Source organism: Sylvia atricapilla, chromosome 7 (assembly GCF_009819655.1).
Source record: "Sylvia atricapilla isolate bSylAtr1 chromosome 7, bSylAtr1.pri, whole genome shotgun sequence".
Taxonomy (NCBI): Eukaryota; Metazoa; Chordata; class Aves; order Passeriformes; family Sylviidae; genus Sylvia; species Sylvia atricapilla.
This window is the reverse complement of record NC_089146.1, coordinates 21,438,243-21,451,937: the sequence shown is the minus strand read 5'-3', so window position 1 is coordinate 21,451,937 and position 13,695 is coordinate 21,438,243. Positions and strand designations below refer to the sequence as shown.

General features: G+C 35.4%; 1 protein-coding gene across 1 annotated transcript in view; it reads right to left on the bottom strand.

Moving 5' to 3' along the window:
* The window catches only part of KCNH7 (potassium voltage-gated channel subfamily H member 7), a 211,209-nt gene that overhangs the window by 5,482 nt on the left and 192,032 nt on the right, over nucleotides 1–13,695 (bottom strand). The window contains 2 exon segments of the mRNA XM_066322881.1: nucleotides 279–444; nucleotides 5,179–5,442. Of these exon segments, the coding sequence (XP_066178978.1) occupies nucleotides 279–444; nucleotides 5,179–5,442 (430 nt within the window).

Below are 13,695 nucleotides of genomic sequence, written 5' to 3'. Positions count from 1 at the left end.
ACCCAAATTTCCCAGGATAAGTTTTTCCAAGAATCTGGAAAGTCTAACTTAGGTGATATATAGGCCCTTCAGAATACATACAGACAAGAAAGTGACATTTCAGCATATTTTTGATATGTTTTAGCTTATATATCAGGCATATTTTTGTATGTTTTAGCTTCTGAAGATCTGAATGCTTTTGGAAACTTCCTGCACAAACTCATTCCTCCTGTAGCATCATCAACATCAGTTGTATTATTTACTCTTTCACACATAGAATTTTTGTTCTTTATTTTTACCTGTTGAGTTGTTCTTGAAGTAAATCTAATCGATTCTCCACTTCTCCATATATAAAATCACTTTCAGTTTCACAGATTCCCCATGTAACGTGGGATAATGCTGGTTGAACTGTGGAGTCCTGGTACTCTTGGATGTTCTCCTGTTCCCAGTTTCTTTTGTTGATGTCTTATGAAAAACAAAACATATAAAAGTATAGATTTATATACCTATATTTAGAGAGGGGTGGGCACCTCTCAAGAATCCCACTTACTCAGTTTATCAAAACCTTGAAAGTCAAATTGGTACATTGGCACACTGACTGAACATCTCTCTTTGTTCCTTACTACTCCTTAGGGAAAGGTAAAAGTGGTCACATACAGGCTAACATTTTGAAGCTGTAGATAAACAAGAAGCTTTTTCTAGTCAGCATCATCAGAGTTCTTCTACTGAATGGCTTCTCTTTAGTTTTATTTCTATTATTTTACAAATGGATCCCAAATTTTCTCAAAGTGTTCTTTTTAGCATTTTTTTTATTCACTGAAATGGAAATTTTTGTTCTAACCTAAAGGCATTAAATGATGTACTTGAATGTCTTTGATAGTGCACCTCAGAGGCCTGACTAAGATGCCTTCTCTTGCCCTTGAATGTGCTATTGAAGTGTATTCATGCTTAGCTCTTTGGTGTAAAAGAAGAATTTGCTGCACTGGGCATGTGGTACAGTGCATTGGAATGTCTCCTCCAGAGAAAGGTGCCAGGCCTCAGGGAGCTGCCTTTCTTACCAATAACTGTAACGCTACTTGTTCTAGGTTGGTGAAGTGTTTTCTCTGAGACAAGGGCCATGCAATGCAGCTCATACTGCTTGCAAAAGAATACTGCTTATTATTCTCATAAGGGAAACTAATTTTCATTGATGTAGCTTTCAGCATCATTACTCTCCCACCCAACCTGTTGACCACTGTGTAAAGCATATCTCTGAAACTCTTACAGTACTGTGGGGTGAAAGGTTCATTTTGTTTAATGATTTGGGACTCCTAAAAGAATGAAATATTCAGCATTACTGGCTCAGTCAGAGATTGCTTTGATATTAAAGGAAGTTTCCTGGTAAACATGAGGTATTGAAAAATAGTCATTATATGAGTAATTTATATTTATTTCTTTACCTCCAGACCTTTAAAAAAAAAAAAAAAAAAAAAAAAAAAAAGGTGATTATTCCAGGTCTCACCCTATACTTGCTGCACCCAAATTTTATCATTTTGACCCTCCCAGTTCTTGGATCTCTGTGACCAAACACTGCACATGACTAACCAATTGAGCTCAGGGGCACTCTTTTGTTTTACTTGGACTTCTTGTTTGGGCTATTTCTCTTTCCTCTTTCAGTTTACTTAATTGACCCCTCTGTGGATTTATTAATTAGTTTAGATAATTGGATCTATGCCATTTCTCCTGTTCACCAAGCTGTTGAAGGGTTACACATCAATTATCATGGGGATATACTTGTTGCACTTATCAATTATAGAATGAAGATCTTGCTGTGACCTTAGCAGAACCTATAGGTGACATAGTTAGGTTGAACAGTGCTTTTTCTACAGCTCACCCTGCACCCCACAGCCTGTGTTTGCTTTGAGTTAATCTGTCATGCAGTCAAAATTGGTCAGAATCACTTATTCTTCTTTGATGTAAAAAAGGCTGTTTAAATTTTAACAACTGATCAATACTATTCCTATTAGAGTTGTATTTGTAATTATTTAACTACATGAAGTTATAGAACATATTAAAGTTGTTATTGCAGCTGGGTTGCTGCTTCAGCATACAGCTGGACAAAATCCTTGACTGCTTATAAAGCATCATGGATTTGAATCCCACATCAGTCCCTGAATGGTTTGCTCAGAGCTTCTCCTAACACTTCTCTTGGCACTGCACACTGTTAACTCAGCATAGGTTACATTCATTTCACACTTGTGAAATTTTTCTAAGCAACCATAGCAGCTAGAGCCATGTTACAAAGAGAAGAGAAAAAAACCTCATAGTGTGGGTGACATGTAAGAGCTTTGTCCAAATGCTAATAGCTAATCCTTTTTAAGCATGTCTTTGAGCAGTGTTTCTCTAAGCAAATGAAAAAGAAATTTAAAAAAAAAAAAGAAGTTCCCACTCAGATTTAGTATTTCAAGTAGATTTAGCCAGGAAGGGGAGCTCTCACTACATGATTCCAGGTGTAAGGGGACACTCTTTTCTCGATTACTCCCTCTTTTTTTTTTTTTTTTTTCTTTTTTTTTATCAGACAAAAGTCATTATTGCATTATCTGATCTTTGGTTAGCAGGTGATAGAAGGTTACCTGAAGCTGAGAGTGTCTGAATTTCATGTGATGACCTATAACTGATTTTATGTAGTGGGCAGAAGAAAGAGGAAAGAGATTTCATCTTGGTTACACAGAAACCTGTTCTGCTTCTCAGGAACTTAAGCCAACAGAAAGAAAGAGATACAGGGTGTCACAGAAGCGTGTAATTTGGTTTTAGGAGGCACACATGGCACAATTTCCAGTGTCCAAGGAAAAGCTGTAAATCTGCCAGCAAACTGAATGAAGCATACTATGAAAAAGTGAGGGGTAAAGTTTCAAACTATAAGTTTAAGTGCAATGGATTTTGTATATCCAGTAGCCTTGTAAGCAGTGAATTTCAGGTGCATTTCACTGCTTTTTAATGTCCTGTAGTAACATGGATGTTGTAAAAAAAGATGCCGGTTATTTTTCATTAAGTCATTCATTAAAATCACAAATTTTCAATGCCATGGGAAATTCCTAGGGAAATCACAGCTTTTTTTGGTCCCAGAATATGTATTTGGAGACTATTGTAATAAATGCTTAATTTGTGACAAAGCAAATGATTTGACACTGAAAAGACAAAATAAATTTACACACCATAAGCAAGTTAATACTCTATAAAATATAGTGTTTTTGTCATCTTAGTGTCTTTTCAGGTATTCCATATTCATTAGTAACTCCAGAAAAGCCCATCAGCAGCTTCAGCTTTGTAACCAACTCTGGTCTTCCAAGGCTTGAAGAATCAGACTGAGTACTAAGTTAATAAATGTATAACTAGTTTCACCAGGACAGCTGAAGAATCAGTCTTTTACCCAAATAATGACCAAGTGAAAACAGCAGTTTTCCTTTATATATAGTTAACAGCTACAGAAATTTCTCAAATCTTCACAAAAGAGCTAGATGTTTAAAAGTTGCATTCTAGAATTATGAGAGAGATGTTTATACTGTTTCTGCCAAATTATACAATACATTATTAACAGTCTTTCCATTCATTGAAGGAATGACCAAAACTTAAAACAAAATAAAAGATAATTAAGTATGTACCAGTCACAGGGGTAATGAATTGGAGTAGCATTATACAAGTGTATTTTTATCCAAGATTTATAAGGTACCATAATATATGAGGATACATAAAAGCAGAGGTTTTTTTTCACAAGTTCATTACGTTTGTAACTAGTCTTACGGTAAGTTATAATCAATCTCTAATACCAGGAATAAGAATTTAGTTTAAAACTTATCAGGAAAAGCTAATCTTATTGACCTTGAAGGTTTTATAAATATTGCAAGAAAGTTCATTACCTTGCATAACATTATTAGAAGTGCTAAATTACAAAGTGAGAAAAAGATTGTGGTCTTAATCGAAATATGTAACCTTTAGATATGCTAAATTTAGCTTAAATAAAATCTGCAATAGGTTGCCTTGGAAAATGTTGCTATAGCTGCAAGGACACATTTCTGGCTATTGGTAGGGGAAAGGTTTCCAATTGCAGTATGTATGCAACAAGTTTATGTGGTGGGGGTTTATAGGGCCTCAACTTGAAGAGAGCAGACTCCACATATTCATACTTCTGAGATGTTAAAATCATTGTTTGGTCTGATTAATCATTAGGGTTATTTAAAATGATAGCCTAAAAGCCTAAAGTTTATTGAATGATGGTTAAATGGATAAATTGTCTCAATGGAAACTGCTGAGGAAAACAGCATTAAACAATAAATATGTAATTCTTCCCTTCAGACTGAAAGAATTACAAATGAACTTGCAGTGATATTTAAATTGTATATTAATACAGGGCTTTTCATTAATTTCCTTTCACATCATTGAGAAAATTAATATTTTAGTATACTAGATGTAATTTTAATTACGTGATTTAACTATGTAAAAGTATCTGAGATTGCTGAACAGTTCTTGAGCATTTGTCATATACAAAAGCTCAAATCTTTATTCATGTGTGTTACTTACGGAAGCCATGATTTTTTTTCTGTGTGGTATAATGGAAGTCCTTTAATCAATAGGTGCAGCAAGACATGATAGCATTCTTTCGAGCTGTTATGATTTTTTTCCACTTAATTTTTGCTGTGTTGTGTCAATGCAGTGAATAAAATTAGTTATCTGACAACATATTTTTGGTGCATGTGCAACTATCTCTAGGTTTAGCTAGTTTGGCTTTCATTATCTATAATTTTTTACTGTCATCCAACTCTGGCACAGAAAATACCCTTTGGGAGATACTGTACTGCTTTGAGTGCAGAATCTACCAAATGAAGGTATCCTCAATGGGCACTCAATATTAAGTCAAATACCAGTGGACAATTTTGAAGAGTTTGTTTAAATTATTTAGGTAGTTCAGCAAGACGATTTGCAGCAAAACCTAGAATGACCTTTTAGAGGTTCTGCAAGCCAGTTCTGTAATCCAGTTCCCACTGAATTGAACTTTATTAATCCTCCTGAGAAATAAATTATTCTGATCTAAGATATTTTTCTTAGGCTTTTTTTAGTAAATATTATGTAAAGAATCAAGAGAACCATTCAGAAAATTAGTTTTGTTAATCAGACTAAAAAGATGCCTGCTCAAACTTTACTAAATAAAAACAGCTGGATTACCTTTGCAAGAACTGCTTCTTTTTTCAAGAAGAATTTCTTCAGTGTCACGGTCCATTTTTTCAAAGTCCATCTCTGTGGTTTTCTCTGTTACAGATGGATAATCAGCTATCCCAGAGAACAGGGGCTTTTGCTCATCTTCAATGGAGGACACAAAAGATGATGACCCACTTTTTTTCTCCTCAAAATGTTTCTTAATAGATTGATAGTATTTGGTGCTGTCTCCTGAGGGTTCAGGATCACTCTGATCATTCTCTTTGAAGTAATCTGTGAAAGAGAAATAATTGTATACAAAAATAAGTAATCCTTGAAAGTTTATTCTACTTTATTATGGTCTGAGGATGGACATGATTCTTATATCAGATAGGAAGTTCACTGTCTATTGGAAAAAAAAAATACTTTAAAGCTTTTTTTGATTCTTCTATCAGAGAATTTTTATATTTCTTTTGAAGTCCTGGAAGACATTTATGTATGTGGAAAGGATTCTTAGTCCATAAACCATAACTCATTTTGCATAACTTGTCTTTATCAAAGCAACAAAGGCTTTATCCAACATAACCCTCCTGTGCACTTTTTTTTTTTTTTTTTTTAGTGAGGATGAAATTTGAGGAAGCTTTATATTCCGAAGTTTACAAAATATGAAATATTTCATCCTGTCTTCCAATTTCTCTCATTATTGGGCACTTATTATAGTCTTGACAGGCTAACAGTCATGTATGTTAAGACTTGGTATCAGAAATACTTGTTCAAGTTATTCTCACATGAGAACATATTTGTTGATTTTTCTTTTCCCCTAAGAGGCATATGTATTAATCAACCACTCATCCCAAAATTTCTAGGCCCACCTGACCAGAGAGCATGTTTCTCCATATTTATTATAGGATTGATATGGCAGAGAGAAAGAAAAGGAGAGAGTTCCTAGTCTGACTTATGGGATCACCTCAAAACACCTTTGCGAGTGGCCAATACTCCTTAGCCTTTAGAGCTGTAATTCTCTGGACATCCAGTCTTTTGAATAACAAAAGTAAACAACATTCTGTGATATATATGGTAGCAGTGTACCAGTCAAGTTGAGAATGAATCTTTCATTAATCATATTCAAGGTCCATAGTGAGCAGCAGCATATTTAGTCCTCTCAAGAAATGGCAAGCAAGTCTAGATTTAAAACAGAAACCTTCAAAAACATATTGCAAAAATTAAAAAGTATTTAAACCCTGGAATGATTATTTATTAATATAGAGAAGTCTTGATCTCTTTTCAGCATTACATTGAAGCTAATTTCCAATTCAATATTTGGTTTTCCCTATTTTTAACTAAAATGTCAAGATAATTCAGTTCTGCTATTTATTTAAAACACATTTTAGCAGGGTAGTCTCAACATCACATAAATACTGTAACTAGTTTGCATTAACTTCCTGGGGAGACAGCATGATTTCCCATCTGCTTTGTGCTAATTACTAATCAACATAGTTCTGGAATGTCTGTAGTCTTTATAGCCTACAGCAGTGGCTAATCTAACATTCCGTATATTCCCTAGGTTTCTTCTCCGTTTTCTGGTCACTGTAAGGAAATGAAACTGTAGCTTCATCTAATTGTCTTTGTCTGCACATAAAAAAGAATGTGATATCTGTAAAGAGCACCCTTCAAGGGTCCAGAAATCTGTGAGCCCTGAGGGTAGGTAATGGTAAAGAAAATAAACCCAATAACAAAGCAAAATAAACCCAGTAGCAAAGCAAGCCTTCTGTACCTGTACCCTCCAGAGTCTCCAAGTGCAATTAACACAACCCCAAACTGAAGTGGCTTTACTGGGCTTTTGTTAAGAAGGACTACTGGCTCTAAGTGATACTGGTGATGCTCAGTTGTAGCAAAATTGTCAAAACAACTGCAAATGGACTGGCAGCGTAAAGCTCTTGGGGGCTGCTCACACTCAAGACCCAAGTGTCATGTTCTCAGCAATTCCATCTCCAAACCAGTACAAAAGCAAAAGAAAGCTTCGTAAGAAAATTTCATTATAGATATCTCCCATGGCATTTATTGTAGGAAATATATTGAAAACATAGTCACGCTACAGTAAATTACAGTCTTAATTACTTAGTGTTTGACTGACTTCAACCTGTGAAAAAGACCTTCTAATGAAAGCTTGAAATTACCAATTTTTAGGGTAATTTTATATGTTCATGAGATTTTGTGCACTAACGACAGCTGTAATGAGCACTCTGTGGAATACAAATCAAGCAGTGGACTAATTTTAAGAAGGGGTCATTGAGACTCTAGTGAAAAAAATTGTTTAGCAGCTGAAATATAGCAGACTGTCTTATCTCTGATCTTCATAAAATACTAAAATATTTAGAAACATGGAGCTAGATTCTGCTAATAATTACTCTGCTGTAAAACCAGGGTAATTCAGTTGATATTCCTGCATCTAGTCTCCATCTATATCAGAACAACAGAACACATTATTTTCCAAATGATGGCCAAGTATTATGAAGTCACTGGCATGAGAAGGAAGGCAGAGATCTTTTGAATGTAGGCTCCTGCCTATAGAAATCAGGGAAGATTTTTTCATCAGCTGATCTATTTCAAAACAGACATCTTTAGCTTTACTTTATCTTCTAGGCATCTGGCTATACTCAGAGAGTCAAAAGTTGTTTTCCTTTTAAAAGGCTCCTATTCAATGCTAAAGATTCTTCTCTCTGGAGGATAATCTTGTCATGCTTTGCACCTAGGGTATGAATTAAAATAGAAACAGCTCCATTTTATTGACTCTTCAGGACCTGATAATGGTGCAAGCTCTGTATCCCTGCTCAGTGATCCCTTAGCAGTGTCCCTGCAGCTCAGTGGCCGTTGCAAATAATAGCTAGATAAGACTTTTTTTCAGAGTGTGAATTTCTCCAATTTCTCCTTCCTTTTGTAATGAAATCCGATCATTGGTTGGGAATGGATTTTCCAGACAGAAGGCTTTTCTATCTGCTTATCCATGGATCCATGGATACATTCACTTTCTGCCATACAGAAAAGTGCTTTAAAAGTTTTATTTATCTCTTTCTGTTCTTCCAAATGTAATCATTAAACCTCACCTTCCCCTTCTCCCCTCACATCAGTTCTGCTGTTTTCTCTTTCCTTTTCCAGTAAGAAAAATTTCACTTTCTGATTCTGAAACAGCTAGAAACTGTTTTACTGAAGATGATTATTTTTGTAACTTCTTGATTTACCAAAATGTACAAAAAACATTAACACTCTTTATGGAACTGTTTTAACCTGTTATGTGTTTTCGGTGCTTGCCAAGTTTACAGGCAATGTCCTCTGACATTTGCTGTTTGGAAATTCCAAAATCCTCAAAGTAATTTTCAGAAAGTTTGTGTCCTGCTTTTTGCAAATGCTTGGGCAAAGGAAGGGAAGACATGGGGTTGTCACAAGTCTGGGTCATAGAACTATGACAGTGACTTAGAAATACTGGTATAAAAATCCGACTTCATGGGATGGTTACCAGAGGTCATTCAGGTTTCTTTTGTATAATATGGTTTGCAGTATTGAAATTTTGCATTATTCATGTTGTGCCAGTCTGCATGAACTAGAGGTATTTTCTCCTAATATATCAGTCTGCTGCAAACAGTGTTGGTGAAAGTGTCAGCAATATATTACCTATGCAGCAGCATTGTTTAATATTGCTGTAATTTCATTAACTGGATTTTTTTTCATCATTAATCAAGCTAGCTATGTAGCCTAGTGTTTCAGAAGGTAGCAAATTTTCTCTCCCTTTTCAGACATTCAATAAAGAAATCCCATAATATGCTGAGACAAATTCAATTTTGTGCAGGAAATGAGGTAAATGGCTTCCTTACTCCCACAGACAGCATTTTATATTTCAAACCATAATACAGACAATCCTTATCATTAACAGTATCCACACCACTATAAATCTGTTCAGCAGAAATGACACTTTCCCTTTCCTTTGAAAAAACCCACCATACTGTTTTACACTACACCAAATGCACGCTTTGCGTATGTGAGAGTAAGGAGAAATGCACACTGTGACTTGGATGGAAGTGGGGTTAATGGCTCAGAAGGTCTGGAGATCTTCAGATTCCCATCAAGTATTTTGGTTCAAGTGTTACAAGCTCTTTTCTTGTGTGATATTCAAAAGTGTTCCTGTGATGGTCATCTGTGTTTCTGTGAACCAACATTGTGTTTCTGTGAACCAACAAAGTACTTGCCAGACATCATGACTATGTTCTTTAATTTAAAAATGTCTGTTACCTTGTCAGAGAGCAGAAAAATGCCTTATGTGCCCACCATGGGCAGCAAATATTTTGAATGAAAAGTCAGTGACCAAGCATTTCAGACAGTATGTTAAATACAATACCACAAACATGGTTGAAAGAGTGCAAAATTTCAATATGTCAAAAAATCAAAAGCTGTGATGAATTATTCGAACACTGGTAATAATTTGAACACTGCCTACATTTTCGTTCACGTAGATGGGGAACAGCATGCACCCAGTCAGGGAAAATGGTAATCCTAATTCCTGAAATCCCTGGTTTTCACTTAATGGCGCAAGAACATTATAAGTCATACGTAATATTTATCTAATTTCAAAAAGTACTGGTACTGTGGAGCAGGACCAATATATGACTCCAGAGAAGTCTACTCAAGATGTACACAGACTAGACTACTCCTCAGAATTCCAATCAGTGAGTTTAGGATCAAAACTGCTAATTAAAATGGTCCCTTTCTTTTTTTTTTCTTGCTGCTTGATTCATACTTAGTTGAATGTGACTGGTATGGAGTACATTGCTAGATGTATAGCTGAGTGCTTTCTGATGGCTAAAGGAAGAGTATCAAAAAGGAGGAAGGTGACAGCTGTACATAGGAAAATGAACAGCAGCCCAGTGTCTGGTCATTCAGTGCATAGGTATTGCTGTGGTGAACTTTTTTTTCCATATTGTTCCTTTATCTAAGAATAAAAGAACAAAGTTAAGTAATTTGTTGAGTAATTTGCAAACAGTCTATGGTAAACAGTACAAGGAACTTTCATGGATTTATTTTCCACTGGGAGAAGGACAAGATCCCCATAATCTTTACAAATGCATGACAAGTGATAGGTAATATTCAGCACTTGATTTTATATGCAGCATTTAAAATGAGAGCTAGTCCACCTTTGCTACCAGAAAACTTGTCTGAAAACTGATTTTGGTCTTCTCTGTAGAGATATTTAACCCTGATGTTTCTGATGTTTCAGAAAGTACTGTAACTTACCCTGAATCCACTTAAACAAAAGTAAGACATTTATGAACTTTGAATTTTAGTGCTTGAGCTCCTGTATCAGAATTATCTTGGCCTTAGAGTTCTGACATGTTGTGACATCTGGATGTTTGTCAAAGCCAGTCTTAACTCATGTTCTGACAAGGAACCTGTTCCAGGAGGGGTCATCTGTTCTAGAAGACTAACAACTTGAACAAAACATTCTACCACTTTTCACTGAACAGAAATTTGTCTGTTCAGTTTGTTCTGATCATCTTAGGTCATGACTGGTGATCAGGTAGACAGAAATGTTGCCTTCATAAACATTTTTGAGTGCCTACTGAAAGCATAGCTTCCTCCAATGTTTACATATGAACAAAGCATCCCTGAACACAAAATAGGACGGGGAAAAAAAAAAAAGAAAAAGTAAAATCATAAAGTCCTTGTAACTAATAACTTTAAGTGGTAGGAAAGCATAAACTGATATCTCTAGAGGTTTTTCTTGCACCTTGGTGAAACATCATTGGTGATTATAGCACTGTTCAAGTTTACAAAATGTCTAATTACGTACTTTTTGGACAGGTCTTAATGAAAACTGTACGGAAAAAGCATAAATTTAGTGCATGAGAAAAAAGAGAAATAGTTTGAAAGCTTTGCATGGAGTTTATTGGATTACCTGAGAAACTCAGATCTAAATATTTTCCGAATTACCTCATCTGGAAAAATAAAAATTAGTATGGTCAGAAGAAGTCATTGGTCCTAAAGCTCTGAAAACAAACCGAACTGTTAAAATTTGCAGTGCACTTTGTTTTCCCCTTACAGGAAAATTGTTTGCATATCACACAAAACATAACAATAATACTGAGTATCATGAGACAATTAGCATAAAGACTGTCTTTCACACACACTTGATTTTTTTTTTTTGGTAATCTAAACAATCACATAGTATTCTGATGGATAGTTGCACTGCAGTTCACTTTTAAAAGTGGAAAGGTATATATGCAGCTTTTTAGTTATAATCAGAGGTAGAGGTAAAGCACACAGTGCCTATTCAGTGATACAGATATTTCTGCAAATTTGAGAACCACAGGATTATACAGTCTAGAAGTTTAAGAAAGCAAAGTAATGAACCCTGAAGCCATTACATATTTATTAAAAAATTAATTTATTAAGAGCACCAGATTTTTGTGCTAAGATTAGAATTGACTACATGACTACAATTTTTCCTTTTGTGAATATCATATTACAGTTATGCCCTTGTACAGCATAATATCCATCAGAACTAAAGTGAAACAAAGAACAACTGAGAATAGATAGTTTCTATCACAATTTTTTTTCCCTTAAAAATAATCTTCTGGAACACATGCAGTTATATCAAAGCTTGGCCATTTTCATAACATGGAAGAGGCAACAGGTCTTAAAGTTGCACATGCATTTCCTGAGACATTTTTTAAACCACTAGAAAGAATTTGTCTAAAGTTCCACCAGGCACTTGAATTCATGTATCTGTAAGTCCTGCTTCACACCTTCAATTACATGTCTGTAGACCTGTCAGACCTCAAAATTTGAAACAATGCCAAAGACTTAACTGGCTCCTAAAACCTGAGCTGTGGAAGTTCTTGTATTCTTCAACACATGCTTGTTTTCCTCCTTCTTCCTCACTTATACTCATTATGTTTCTCTTCAAACATCCACCTATCTGTAGGACCCCCTACATAAAAATGTACTCTCAGATATGTGTGTGGTATTTGACTAACACCAAGTAAAAATATTGCCTGTGTAGTAACTATGCAGGCAGATCCCTAATCCTAAGAAGAGTAGGTGGCTGGAAGTCTTTTGGGAAAGCTAAAACATTTTCTCTTTCACTAGTAAAGAGGTTTAAAGTTTTTTTCTGTGATTGTTTTAAATGATAGAAGATTCATTTTATTCCAACTTCATTCATAATTTTGGAGGTCGTAAGTCTACTATGAGTAGATAGATACAGCTAGATATAAATATAGATATAAACTAGTGAGATTCCATTCCCATAGAATTTCTGAAAATTTTGCTGGAAAGCTCCAGTAGATTCAATAGTGATAGTGGAGGAAATGAACTGTACTGCAGAGGGTTTGAATTACTGTTCTGTATCAGCGCTGCTTGTTTGGAAGCTATTGTGTCCTTTGCTGTGTTTTGTCTTTGAGCTATGAAATTTTAGGTGATTTTGGAAATAGGGAACAGCACAAGATACCAAAATCTCCCCCTATGATGATGGACTGAAGTTTTTATGGACTTTTCCATAAGTATCCATGTCCCTATTTTTCAAAGGGCTTAGAAAAGAGCTAGTTTTTTAATAATTGAATTTGAGACACATTTAAAAAGCTGAGAATTTCAAAGTTGAAGGGCATATGAAGTCCTTCATTGATTCTTTTGTGCCATTTTCAATACAATGAGATGTTAGGGATGGACTGACAGCCTTCTATCTCAATTTTCTTTGTTTTGTCTGTTTTTCTGTCAACTTTAATGCTAATCAGATAATGATGGAAGGACAATTATTAGTTTATATTTCAGGAAAAAAATGCTATACTTAAAACCAATCAGAAACAAAAATTATAGCAATTTGCCTCAGCATGAATTCAGCATATAGATCAAAATGGTTCTCTTATCAAATTTAGAATTCTCTCCTCTTTTACAAGGAATTCATCTTTCCCCATAGTACTATTATTGCTATTCTATTTTTCAAAGGATAGCTATGGATATGTGTGACTGCATAAAACATTTCGATCAGATTTGGCCTTTAGAGACAGCCTCTTTGGGAGTAACTCCTGGAAACATGACTCTTCTGTGGAAGCTCCCTGAGGTGGTTCCTAGGCACTGTGGTAACAGCAGTAACACTAATAGGAGCAGATGGAACACTGCCCTGGTGGGCTCTCTGATGACCAGGTACTTTTGTGCTAGGGGTTTCATGATTAAGGTAAGATTTTGGGGATGTGTGGTCTTGTTTCCAGCCATATGCTGCCTGCCAACACATCAGTTGTTTCCTGTCCGTTTGATGACCTAAGACTCTGGTGGAATATTAGAAACTCTTTTCTAATTGAGCCCAAGCCAACTTCATCAGCAAAATACTAACAGCTTAACACAGTTAAATAGGAACTTCAATTTTTCTTTGCATTCTTACCCAGCTGTCCTTCTGGGGACATGGCACCATGCTTGGCTGAGCATCTATTAATGAAGTAAGCATTTAGATAAGGAAGCTGGGGGAAGGGACCAGAATGGGAAAGGACAGGCATGGGGGTGGTTCTC